General features: G+C 38.0%; 1 protein-coding gene across 1 annotated transcript in view; it reads left to right on the top strand.

Moving 5' to 3' along the window:
• Window positions 1-12,338, top strand: part of PIEZO2 (piezo type mechanosensitive ion channel component 2) — a 306,402-nt gene that overhangs the window by 244,585 nt on the left and 49,479 nt on the right. Inside the window, exons 26-29 of the mRNA XM_071554837.1 lie at window positions 6,082-6,325; window positions 7,485-7,581; window positions 9,395-9,554; window positions 11,546-11,635. Of these exons, the coding sequence (XP_071410938.1) occupies window positions 6,082-6,325; window positions 7,485-7,581; window positions 9,395-9,554; window positions 11,546-11,635 (591 nt within the window). The remainder of the gene's footprint in view (window positions 1-6,081; window positions 6,326-7,484; window positions 7,582-9,394; window positions 9,555-11,545; window positions 11,636-12,338) is intronic.

The raw sequence follows: 12,338 nt of genomic DNA, 5'->3' as shown, positions 1-12,338 counted from the left end.
GGTGTGTTTGGTCACTGGCAAAGGCCATCAGTGGTTGCTGATGAAAAAAAAATTATCAAATTTTCCTCCCTTAGTCCAGAAAAAAAAACATTGTGGAAAAAAAATCATTAACAGTGAGAATGTGTTTTAGAGCTATCGTCAGGAGTGAAAAAGAGGCAAGAAAATCACTGCTTTTTAAACAGGTTCTTTTGGCCTATTTTCAATGTTTTTGAAACCAGATAGGCAATTCTGGTCATCTGTAGAAGATATTCCCAAATGGACAAACACGAAAACTTTGAAGCACAGAAGGTAATTTTTGAATATTTTGGATGGGAATGGTGTCTCTAGGTATAAACAGACCTTCCTTTTAGTATTAACTGCATAGATCTTGTGTTCTTGAAGGTGTCTTACCTTTCTTCGAGCCCTGAGGTATCTCCTTCAATGCTCCACTACAGTGCAGATTTTCCTAGATTTTAGATAATGTTGTTTTTGAGAGGTTGCACTGCACATATGCAATCCTAAATGCCTGATTGGCTTCACAGAAGCACCAGAGAATGGCTGACAGTATCTTAAGGTGACAGAATCTTTCATTAGCAGTTATAAATCTTTTAAAAAGAAGGACTCTCAATCTCTGAGCAATCCACCGAAGATCCACCTCAGAAAAAAATGCATGTATTTGGCCTCCATCCAAGACAATTTGGAACTGAAAGAGATTTGTCTAAAAACATTTTCTGTGCTTTTCTATAGAGTTCAGAATGTTCAAAATATTTAGTAACATGGACAACAACTTGGTTCAAACCTTATCCAAGCAAGTGAAATTAATAATGGCATCTCTCCAAAAGTCAGTCATGAAGAGCCAAATAAATGAAGGCAACCTGGCTATGAATAAATTATAAAGCATTAAAAAAAAGAAGCTGTGCTTAGTATTCCTCTGTTTTCTGAGAAGCCTGATGTGTATTTACCGTGTACAAGAATGGCAGTGGCAGACCAAAGCACCCTTTCTGAAGTATCACTTCCCTTGAGAAGATACTAGTTGGTTGCTGTTCCTGTAGACATGGATAAAAAGCTTTTAACTGCAATATAAACAGTGGCAGAAAAAAAACATATTTCCGAATGCTTAATTTTCTTCTCTCTGGAGAAATACTTGAGTTAAACAGTGATAAATACAGTCTAAGTAAGAGATTTCCTGAAATTTTCTAGTCTTTCCACCCCCACATTTCTCAGGGGATATGTGCTTGACCCCAAGAGAGTGCATATCCAAAGGACTTTGAAATAGAAATAAGGACAAAGAATAGAAAGTAGGAGCTTTTAGAATGATACAGGATTTAAAGCAACTTCACTGATGATAATACTTTCCCACAGTTTATAATGCTGGAAAATTCTGATTTCAGTTCCCAAGTTTTCAGACATTTTCCTGCACATTATCAGAGGAAAAGAGCCTGGGACTGTAATTTACTTTTTTCCACTTAAAAGCAGAAACAGTCATTGAACTGTCCCCTTTAATTCCTGCACCCTGGGAACCATCACCAGGTGAATCAGGTAAAGTCTCTGAAAAGCAGCTGTAATGCCAGTCTTGGAACTGTGTTCCAGCTTAGGATCTTGCAAATGAACATTACAGGCTTTCACCATATTTTTATTTAAATACGATAAACATTTTGTTCCTAATAGAATGAAACAAATAACACATTTTTGAATTTGGTTTTTTTTAAAGTGAATACAAGCATGAAGGAAGGACTTCACTGCTAAGAAAGTCATAGTAGAAGAATATCAGTCCTTGGAGAGAGATGGAAAATCAATGAAACTGCCTTCTGAAAGTTGAAATAGAGCTACAGGCTATGTGGCATTGGAAGGAAGGGAGAGAGGTCTCTGCTTTCCCTTTTGTCCGAGGGGATGCAGAGATGGGAGACAGAGACAAAGGAGTCCAGGCAAGCTCAGGCAAAGGAAACCAAGAGAGTGTTTCTTCAAATAATCCACCAGGTATTATATGATTTCATGGAGAAGGAGCCAGGTCTGTGATTGGGTGAAAACTTAGGAAGGGGCAGGGCTGGCCGGAGCCCCTGCCCTGCCCCCCGAGCCACGAGGCACACACAGGACTTTCCACCCTGGAATCGCAGGGCAGAGAGGGGAGGGGAGCTTGGGGGCCCTCCGATCACCGGGGCACCTGAGTGGGGAGGAGCCTGCCTGGCCCAGAACAGAGCAATCTAGCTTAATGTTTGACTCATCAAGAGAACAAAGAAGCTCGAGGGATACAATGGACAGGGTGTGGTGGTGGTCATCAGCACAGACGGGGTAACAGAACTAGGCAGGGAATTGCTACCAAAAAAATCTATTACAAGTAAAACTGCACTTTAAAACTGCACTTTAAAACTTCAACTGCAAGTCTGAGTTGTTCAAGATGTTTGTCCAGGACTGTCTTCCATAGGATTCATTTCAGCATATTCCTACAGCAGGGAAAGGCTTTGAAGATGGAAGCTTGGTGAGAAATTAGCCATGTTGTGATTAGAAGGAGAAAAGGACTCATGCAAGTTCACATAAGCTGCTTCGAATGTAAAGAATAGGAGACGTGGAAGAGCAGAAAAAAAGAAGGAATTTGGGGAGTAGGGGTAGCTTACAGAATGCGTTGATATATAGACATGAGACTGGTCATAGCCAAGCACATGACAGAGCATGCGAGGAAAACCAACTACACCTGGAGCAATCTTTTTGCAACTGGCTGGATTGTATTACAGTTGAAAATTAAATCCTATGGAAATAAAATACTGAAATGATCATGATAAGACTAATGAAGAAGAGCAGATAATTTGTTATGGAGAGCTATCTGAGGTTATAATAACTTTGGTGTATCTGTGGAATGAATTTCATACTTTGTTGTCCTTAGTTTTGAGCAAAGTGATACTGCACATAAAATGTTATCCAGAGTATTAGTGAGTTCTGTTGGAAAATCAAAGGTTTTTTAATTTTCATTAACCTTTAAGGTTTCTTCTGTAAAATCTCTCATTCAGAGATTGTCATGTTACCAAAAGCCATAGCTTGATGTTCTTGGTGCACTTATGTAGTGGTTAGTCTTCCTCAGATATCTATCCATATTCCTGGCCTCCAGCTACACCCTCCTAGCACAGAGTTGTTTCAGAGGCTGAAAGGGCAGAAAAGTATCCCTTCGCTCTGTTCTACCCCAAAATAAGTAGGCTTTTGCAAGTTTTTTCTTGAACCTGTTTCAAAGAGTCAAAGCCAAAGAAGGGGCTGAAATGCAGAGCTGAGGAGATGAAGGGGAGTGGGACTGTCCCCTTGGGAACCAGCTGCTCAGATATCCTAGGTGTATTTGTTAAATACCACATCCTGAGAGTGGCCTTTTCCCTTGATAATTAAATGGAGATTTAAAGACCACTTAGAAGATGAGGTTTGGAAGATTTGCATGACATTAAACTACTGATGTGTGTGGTCTGCAGTGAAAGCATAAAATCACAGTATATGCTATCCAAGACTAAGTATTTTCTGCTGTCTATGTAGAATTTTTCAAACAGAATGTAAGCATCCTTACTGTCCTAATGGGTTTGTGTAGGGTCTTTTAACTGTTGATGGGGCTTTGTGCTTCAGCCTCCCACTGTTGCATTATAATCTCCAGAGCAAGAACTGAAGCTCCTCATTTTCTAACTTTCTGGGCTTTGAGGCAGAATCTAAAGATTTTCATATGAGAATGTTTCAAGTGATTTAAGACTTGATATGTTGAGAACTCCCCCACCCAGACATGTCTTCATTCTTGCTCTTACAGCACTTGACCCACCCATATCAATATAAACAATTAATGAAAAATAGGAGAATGCATGATTCTATACTGTAACAGACAAGGAGATTTCACATATTGCAACTGAAAGAAGTGTGATTTTAGGAAAATCTTTATCTACCTGAAACCACTTGGCTATAGTTCTCTCCATTGTGTTCAATGTGGCATCTTTCTTGAGCCAGCACAGAAGTATCTGGGATGGTTGGTGGTCTTCATAGTTTAGGTGTGCCTTGGGTGACTTACTCAAACACCGTTTTGTGAGATGGCCACTTCAAGATGAATTCTTGGAAGCCATTTTTACTGTTGGACTTGCTTATAACTGCATAGTTATAAAAATCAGAATGCTTTCCATCTTTAAGAACTACATCATTTGTTACTTGACACAGTTGTATTGCCTGCTGCCTTCTGAGAAGTTTTTCTTTACCTCCAGTTTTGTTGTTTGGTTAGTTTAGAGATGCCCAATGCAATTATATTTAAAGTATATTTTAAAGATAAGAAGAACAGATGTATTTAATACTTTAGATGACTCCTAAATGTAGTAAATTGTTAAAATTATAGTTAAAAAATAGCTAGATTATTGTCTTCCTTTTGTATTTTCTCTCATTTCTGGAAGTTATAATCTGAGAATGATATCTGCTCTTGAAAATGACTCAAGCAAATGCCATGTGTATATGATGGAAAGTTTGGATTCAGATAGTTCCAGTTGTCTGTAAGAGTCAGAGTCTATTTTTATTGAAAAGTGTTAGGATATTGCTGTTTGTTTGATCAATTAAGTTCCATTTGGGGCTTTTCTCAAAAGTTGCTGATGCATTTTATTGGTAGCAGAGATCAAGATTTTTGAAATACTGGAATTTGTGCAATAGCATCAGGAATGTGACATTTTCGTCGTCATCCTACACACCAATAGTAATTATTAAAGGAATATCAAATATTATGTCAAAGAAACAGAATATTACTTTCTGGAGTAACAGTGAGAGCACCATTTCCAGTGCATATTAAGTTAGGGAAGAGTTCTTCAACTGATGTCTTCCATATCCTTATTTTCCCAGTGCATATTGATTTTTTTGTTGATGTTTTGCCACCCAGAATCCGGTAGCATCTCCAAAGTCATGACATTTTAGATGTAGATTTTAGATCTACGGGCAGTAGATCATAAATTTCTCTATTTGTGGGAAATAAACATAAAGGAGCTTTCTTGTTACCTTTCATTAAATGCGTCTCTTGTGAAATGAGTAATACAGGCCTATAAATGTAGAACTATAAATACAGACTCCTAGAAGGTTTTGAGCCTGAGAACATCGAGCAGCAGGGTACCTTTTATGTGGCTTCAATACAGTGCACTTAGTTCATTTACTCCTCAGATGGTTTGGCTTAGGTATATCTGTACTCCTGTAGTACTCTCTCACTGCCTGGTTTCCTGAAAAATCTAGTTTTGCAGCCTGGGTGAACAGAGGCTGAAAACATAGTTACATTTGGAATCAAAACACTGTAAGCAGAGGGAAACTAAGAATTAGTTGGTTTTGCAGTATTTAGCTATATGTAGTATTTGGTATTGCCTTTGGCAGATATTCTTACTTGAAAGCTCACTGAGTCAATATTAAGTCAAGATTTCAAGGAATCTGAAAACACCAAATTGTTTTTCACTCTTTCCCACTGTGGGCCTGCCTGATTTCAGAGACCTCTGTCTCATAGCTTCCTGGCAAATGGTTCAGTAAATTCTATCACATTTCCGTTCTGTAAAAACCCTTTACCCCTTAAAATTTTTACAGTTAATCTCCATTAAAGAAACATATTTTTAGCAGCTGTCTTTGAAAACTAGCCTTTTAACCAGGCTGAATTCCCTAGAAGTCACCAATAAATATGGAATTGTTTGCATAGTGTACTGTGTTTGGCTCTTTAAAATAGATTTGCTGTAGTACTTCTCAGACTTCTTAAAAGATTATCTCAGTTAGCTTTAGATTACATAGATGGCATTGCCAGATAATGCTACTCTGTTATGAAGTTTGGTGAGAACATGTTTTCCTCCCTTTATGGTACAAGGCTTGATCCTGCTTGATATGATACATAGTGCCCTGACCAGGTGTAACAAGATGCTTGTGCACGTGAGTGAGCTGGAATGGAAGGTACGAGAGAGGCAGACCCATCCATGAACTAAACCCACTGACCATGGTGTTAGTCGTGAGCAGGTGCACAAATGTTGAAGTGAGACAAGAACACCCAGAAGACCTTACGCACAAGTGTCAGCCAATAGTGCAGAAAGAGGAAAGTAGCATTGCCCTCAGAAAAAAAATGGTAACTTTTTCTCCTTCTTTTACTTCCAGGTCCTACTTAGACATGTATAAGGTGATAACATTTAGTTACCTCTTCTGGTTTGTGCTTACTATAATCTTCATAACGGGAACCACAAGGATCAGCATATTCTGTATGGGCTACTTGGTGGCCTGCTTTTATTTCCTTCTCTTTGGTGGAGATCTGTTGCTGAAGCCCATCAGGAGCATTCTGCGTTACTGGGACTGGCTGATTGCCTACAATGTCTTTGTGATCACCATGAAGAACATCCTGTCGGTAGGTGGCTGCTGCCTTTCCTCTGCCCTCAGCACTTCAGTTTTATTGGAAGTGTGCACAGTGCATAGAGTGGTCATTAAAAATCCTTTTTCAGGATTCCAACCTTCTGCAAGCACAAAGCAGTCTCCATTTTAATTCAGCATTACTAGGGAATGGTGATGCATGTACATCATGGGAAATGTGCACCCACGTATTCAGTTGGGCTCTGGGAAAGCTAACAAGCTATTTTCTAAGGGCCAGGTTCTGATTTCTTTACCTAATAAAGTATCACCTTAGAAGTCGTATGAAAATCTCAGTAGAGGGAAAAATTAGTAAGAAATGCAAGATTAGTCTTATCATTGATAAATACTGCACATTTAGTTAGACATTTTATTTAAATAAAGAATTGTCAAACCTAGTATGAAATGCAATTGTGTGGATGTAATGTAATTAGTGAAGTTAACTACAAACTTACAAACTGCATCCCTGTTTCCTTAAGAACTAGTGTGAAATTCAGGTGAAAACAGATATATTTGATAATTAAATGTCAAAATATTAAAGGTAGGTTTTCTGACATTAATTAACTCTTTAGTGTGTATTCTTGCAGTGGCACTGATAGGGTGATTGAGATAACCCAGTACATTTAAATCTTTTTGAAAGATAGATTTATTCCTGACAATTTCTTTTTAGCTTTGAACATTTTTAGTGCTGGACTGAAAAGAGCATTACATTTATATAAGTCACTGTACTGAAATAAAATTGATTTATGGATGGTTTGAATTTGCAAATGTTCTAAATGCTTGCATATGTGCTCATTTTATGCCTGGGAATTCAGTGGAGCTGTGTGTGTCTTAAGCTTGTCCATGTATGTTTGCAAGATTTAGTCAGTGATTTATAAAAGTTGTTTAGCCATCACATCACATGCCAGACATGCCACTTTCTATGCAAAAACATAAACACACTCCGCATACCTCCAGTCTCACTGATAATCAGAAAACAAAATTCTAAAAGTGATGTATTTCACTGGTAAAGTCACTTTCTTCGAATTGCTGTTTTAGTAATGACAATTACTCGACTGCCCTTGTCTGTGTTATTTCTCATGTAATGTAGAAAGATTAAACTTTTCTTATCTTTATTGATGCGATGTCTTGTTCTATGAAACTGTTCTTTTACTTTCCAGATAGGAGCATGTGGCTATATCGAATCATTAATTAAGAATAGTTGCTGGGTCATTCAGGCATTTAGCCTGGCCTGTACAGTTAAAGGCTACCGTATTCGTAAGTATAGCTTATTTTTCTTCTGTAAATAAAGATTCATCCTTAGAATCTTCTATCATAATTAAGTTGTACCCTTCCTTGACATACAACCTTGTGAAAAATCACATCTGCAAGTTCACTTAATACTGCTTGGTCCTATATTGATTAGCAACACAGAATGTTGAAAATATTTTATAGAACCAAGGGAGACACGCATACAGATATACATATCAACACCCCAGTATATGTATGCATATACTCACAGCCAGCATTTGCTGTGAATGAACGATTTGGTGATACTGGCCCTTAACACAGATTCCCTGTGTATGCAAGTGATGTGTACTCAGGTACTCAAGGGTATGGTTTCTCTATACAACTTGAGCTAAAATGTCAGCTCACCATCACTACAAGGGGAGGTATCTTCCCAGCTGCACTCCCCATGTGGAGCGTGGATCAAACTCCTCCATACGTGCCAGGGTTCAGTTGCTCAAAGGGTAAATTGGTTCAGCTCACCAAATGGCTTGAAATGGGTAATTTTTTTTTTTTTTGTGTAATCAGTTTAGGCAATTTTTTTCTCTTATGATTGTCATTGTGTTTGTGGTGATAACAGGAAGGGAGTGGATAACGTGTATGAATGGAGGTGAGAGAAGGAAGGAATAAAGTAAGGAGAGCAAAATCCTTCACCTCTCAGTGAGCTATTAATTTGTCTCCACTTTGTCCTGACACCCTGGATTGATGGTTTGAAAACACCTGATTTTTTTTAGTGGGGTTTTTTGCTGAATTTAGAGAACTGTTTCATCCTACTGAGTCTGCAGCAAAGTTCTGAATTCCTGTCATCATGTCTGATCCTAATAGATAAGTGTGGAGTAAGAGAAAAGAAAGCAAAGACGAAAACACAAATTCACAAGACAAACAGTGCCCAGTAGTTCTTGTGTTATCCAAAACTTTTTGGCAGCAACAGAAATTTAGACAGGGTTTCTGACCCCCCAGAGGTTGTGCACAGGAGCCTTTGAAGTTCTTGGAGCTTGACCTTTCAGAGCTATTATATTGCCTTGCTTGCTTGTAAAGCCAGCTTCAAGCCAGACCCTGCCCCTTGAGTCCTTCTACTGCCTTCTTTCAGGCAGCATAGGCCAGAGAGTTTATAGTTTAGCTTCACAAAACCTAGTTTTAATTTTTTAATATCCCCAAAAGAACTGCCTTTCAGAGAAGAAAGAAAGAAAGAGGCCAGGCCAAAATCTAGAGGTAGAAGGAATGGGATTTCCTCTCTGCCTGTCTCCTCTAACCCAAAGGAAGCAGTTTTGTGGTTTCAAGTATTTCTTCTTATGCAATGGAAAGAAACATTGAACTGAGTTGTGGAGAGGAAAAATAAAAATACTAGGTGATGGCAGTTAAAAAGTTATTTTCATAAAAATAAAGCCCATCTTTCTCATGTTCATAGTGTTCTTAATTGAAAAATGAGACAAAAGGTCACTTCAAACTAAAAAAAAAGAAGGAAACATGCCATTTTAGAAAATACCAAAATCAGACAATTTAGTGTAATAAAAAATTAGTTTTTTCCATTCTTTGTATTCAAATACTTCCTGGGGTAGAATGAATTTATTTGCAAATGGTTCACTTCTGTTGAATTCTCAATTTTCATGGAGCGTTGCATTGCTCCAGTTTGTTGTTAAAGAAAATATGGCACACTGGAAATCGAAATGCATGTCAGTTTTCTTAAGAAAAGTCCAATTAAAATACTTCAAATAATTGTAAAGGCTGAGATTATTTAATTGATTAAACATTATAAAAGAATATTTAATACAATGGTCCTTATTCTGATGATGTCTTTTTCCAGCAACCAGCAATCTAGATTGTAAACTTCCAAGTGGAGAAGCAGGAATCATTTGGGACAGTATATGTTTTGCTTTCCTACTGCTGCAAAGAAGAGTGTTCATGAGTTACTACTTCCTGCATGTGGTTGCAGATATAAAAGCTTCTCAGATCCTAGCATCAAGGTAACATAAAATTTAGAAGAAATTAAATTAAACATATCAAATTTCTCATGGTGACAGTACTTATTTGTTTATGATTAGTACCAAAATAGAGCTTTTACATTGTTTTAAACAATGCTTGCTAAATTCGTAATTGTATCTTCACCTTTAGTCAAAGCATATACAAGAAAATAAATTAATTGAGAATCTAATAGAAATTAAACCATCTTTTCTACCAAATACAATCTGCTGCTCTTGTTAAAAGCTGTGAAAGTTGATGTGTGTTGCAGCATTCTCTCAACAAGAATATGCATGACAGCAAATGCCAGAGTTTCTAAGTCTTGGAAAGAAAATACTCTCAGAGCCTGTTTGAAACAGTTGTCCTTAGAAATCACATCTCAAGAAATGTCACATGAGTAAGGATACAGGAGAGGTCTAATCTCTGCTTTGGGAAGAAGTGGGAGCACACTTGGAAAGTGTCACATCACTAAACACTGACTAGGTATGGCAAGGAAGTCTTAACCTCATAGGGCCTGCTACACCACAGGCATCCACTCAGAGCCATCACTAGCACAAACATTCTTCTGGTTTATAATAAGAAGGCAGATGAGGAATGAAATTTGGGTTCTAATTTCCTTAAGATTTCTAAGAAATTACTTTTGTTAATATTGGAATAAATGTATTGTAGATTTTTTTCCCCAGAAAAAAAACATTTGGATACTGATTTCTGACTGTGTTTCTGGGCAAAATGTGTCTTGTATGTTCTGGGTAGAAGTAGTTTTTATCTTTCTCCTCTTCCTCTCCAGGGATTATTTTAAAAAGGGGACATGTTTTGCTACCTGCTCTGAAGAAAATTCACCACTGTAAAAAGATGCTGCCAAAAGACCTGTACCTCTATCCCACCTAAGACTTTTACACTGGGGAGAATTTCAGTGCTGATGCCCAATTTTGCTGGATATGGCCTTTTTGTAGCTTTTTTTGTTTTGTTTTGGTATGCTGGGGTCACAGTGAAAATAGGATGAAGCAAAATCATGAGTATCAAAATACCTCCTAAATAGGGCAATGTGCATCCAGAATGAAAGAGCAGGCTCATGGAAACAACACTGGTCTGGGTTGAAAGAAACGTGTGGTTCCTATTTCCATAGGGACTATAAGGGTTGCCTGTTCGATTGTATTCCTTTGAAGAAAAGCAGTTTTGGTTATCCTTCACAATACATGGAAGAATCATTAATCTCACAGAAGACATGGCTAAAACTTAATTAGAAGTAGAAGTCTAAAAGTATAGCTGTTATTACTGAATTCCTGACTGAAGAAAAGCTTTAAATCTAGGTGATTTCTTTGAGAGAGACTTCCAGAGTTCTAAGAGTGTTCAAGAGCTCATGTTTGAATTAGGAAGAATGGCCAGAGCATGTGAACTGGACATCTAAATCAATGAGTTGATTACATTTCTAGTGTAATAAGGTGAGAAGTCATATTCTATTGGCACACCAAAAACTTGCTCAAGGGTTTGTGTCATCAGATTGAAAGCACCAGAGTTTTCAGAGGGTAAAAGTGAAGCTGAAGGTATGCTCATCATGGCCCTGGATAAAGCTGCACATTGCTCACAACTTCTAGGAAACTGAGGCAGGGAGCTGAAGTGATTATATCACTGAAATGACTGTAAAGAAATCCTGGAGGTGTGAAAGAAATCCTAGCTCAGCCTGGAACCTACTTGTGTTCTGTGTTCTTGAGGACTGGAAACTGAATTCCTGGAGCACGTGTTAGAGGACTTTAGAGGCTGAGTAGGGTATACAACATTTGGCCTTAGGTCTTGTAATGATTGACTCTAAAGAGATGAGTATTTTAGAGCAGTTGATTATATCCTTTTATGCCCTGGATTATTTTTGTTTGATGCAGATGAGGTCATGTACAGAGAGAACGTAGAGTTCTCTGTGATTAGCTGACAAAAGAGAAACTTGGAAACATGTAGCATTTCATTTCCTTTTTTCTTTTCTTTTGCCTCATTTCTGGTGTAGGGGTGCTGAGCTTTTTCAGGCTACAATTGTCAAGGCTGTAAAGGCAAGAATTGAAGAGGAAAAAAAATCAATGGATCAACTGAAGAGACAGTATGTATTTGATGCATTTAGATATATATATAGATATATATATGTATGTATGCATATGTATGCACATATTTAACAGTTTGGTGGTATTTTTCTAGGACTTTCTTTTATAGAAATACTGACTTCCATTATTTACCTAGAAATGCTTTGCCATTAGTAGGATTTTGTTCTGTACATCTATATCCCTGGAAAAAATTGTTGCATGACTGTTCCTTCTGTTTCATTTGTGGTTTCCCCTCTAGTGTTTGAGTGCAAAATATATGTTTACCTTCACTGAAAATACTTTCATTCATTTTAAGTGGCCTGGAGAGTCTTTCACTTTATGCAGCAAATAAGTCACTTTGATTTATCTTGCACACAACCGGCATGCTTCTTTTGTAACTGCAGAAAGCTTTCAAAGCTCCTCCACCACTGTGCATGAAAAGCCCTAACTGCTTCCTAACCAACTGTCAAAGCCCACTCCTGACAGCTGCTTCCACACCTGCATAACTGAAGAAGCATCAGAAGACTGCAGGGACTGTGTTCCCTACCTGTATGGAATCACAGAATCATAGAATAGTTTGAGTGGAAGGGACCTTTTAAAGGTCATCTAGTTCAAACCCCCTGCAATGAGCCAGGGACATCTTCATCGAGATCAGGTTGCCCAGACCCCCATGCAACCTGACCTTGAATGTGTCCAGGGATGGAGCATCTACCACCTTTATGG

The sequence above is a fragment of the Pithys albifrons genome, chromosome 4, assembly GCF_047495875.1.
Source record: "Pithys albifrons albifrons isolate INPA30051 chromosome 4, PitAlb_v1, whole genome shotgun sequence".
Lineage (NCBI taxonomy): Eukaryota > Metazoa > Chordata > Aves > Passeriformes > Thamnophilidae > Pithys > Pithys albifrons.
The sequence above is the reverse complement of the archived record's forward strand: the minus strand, read 5'-3'. Positions and strand labels throughout refer to the sequence as shown.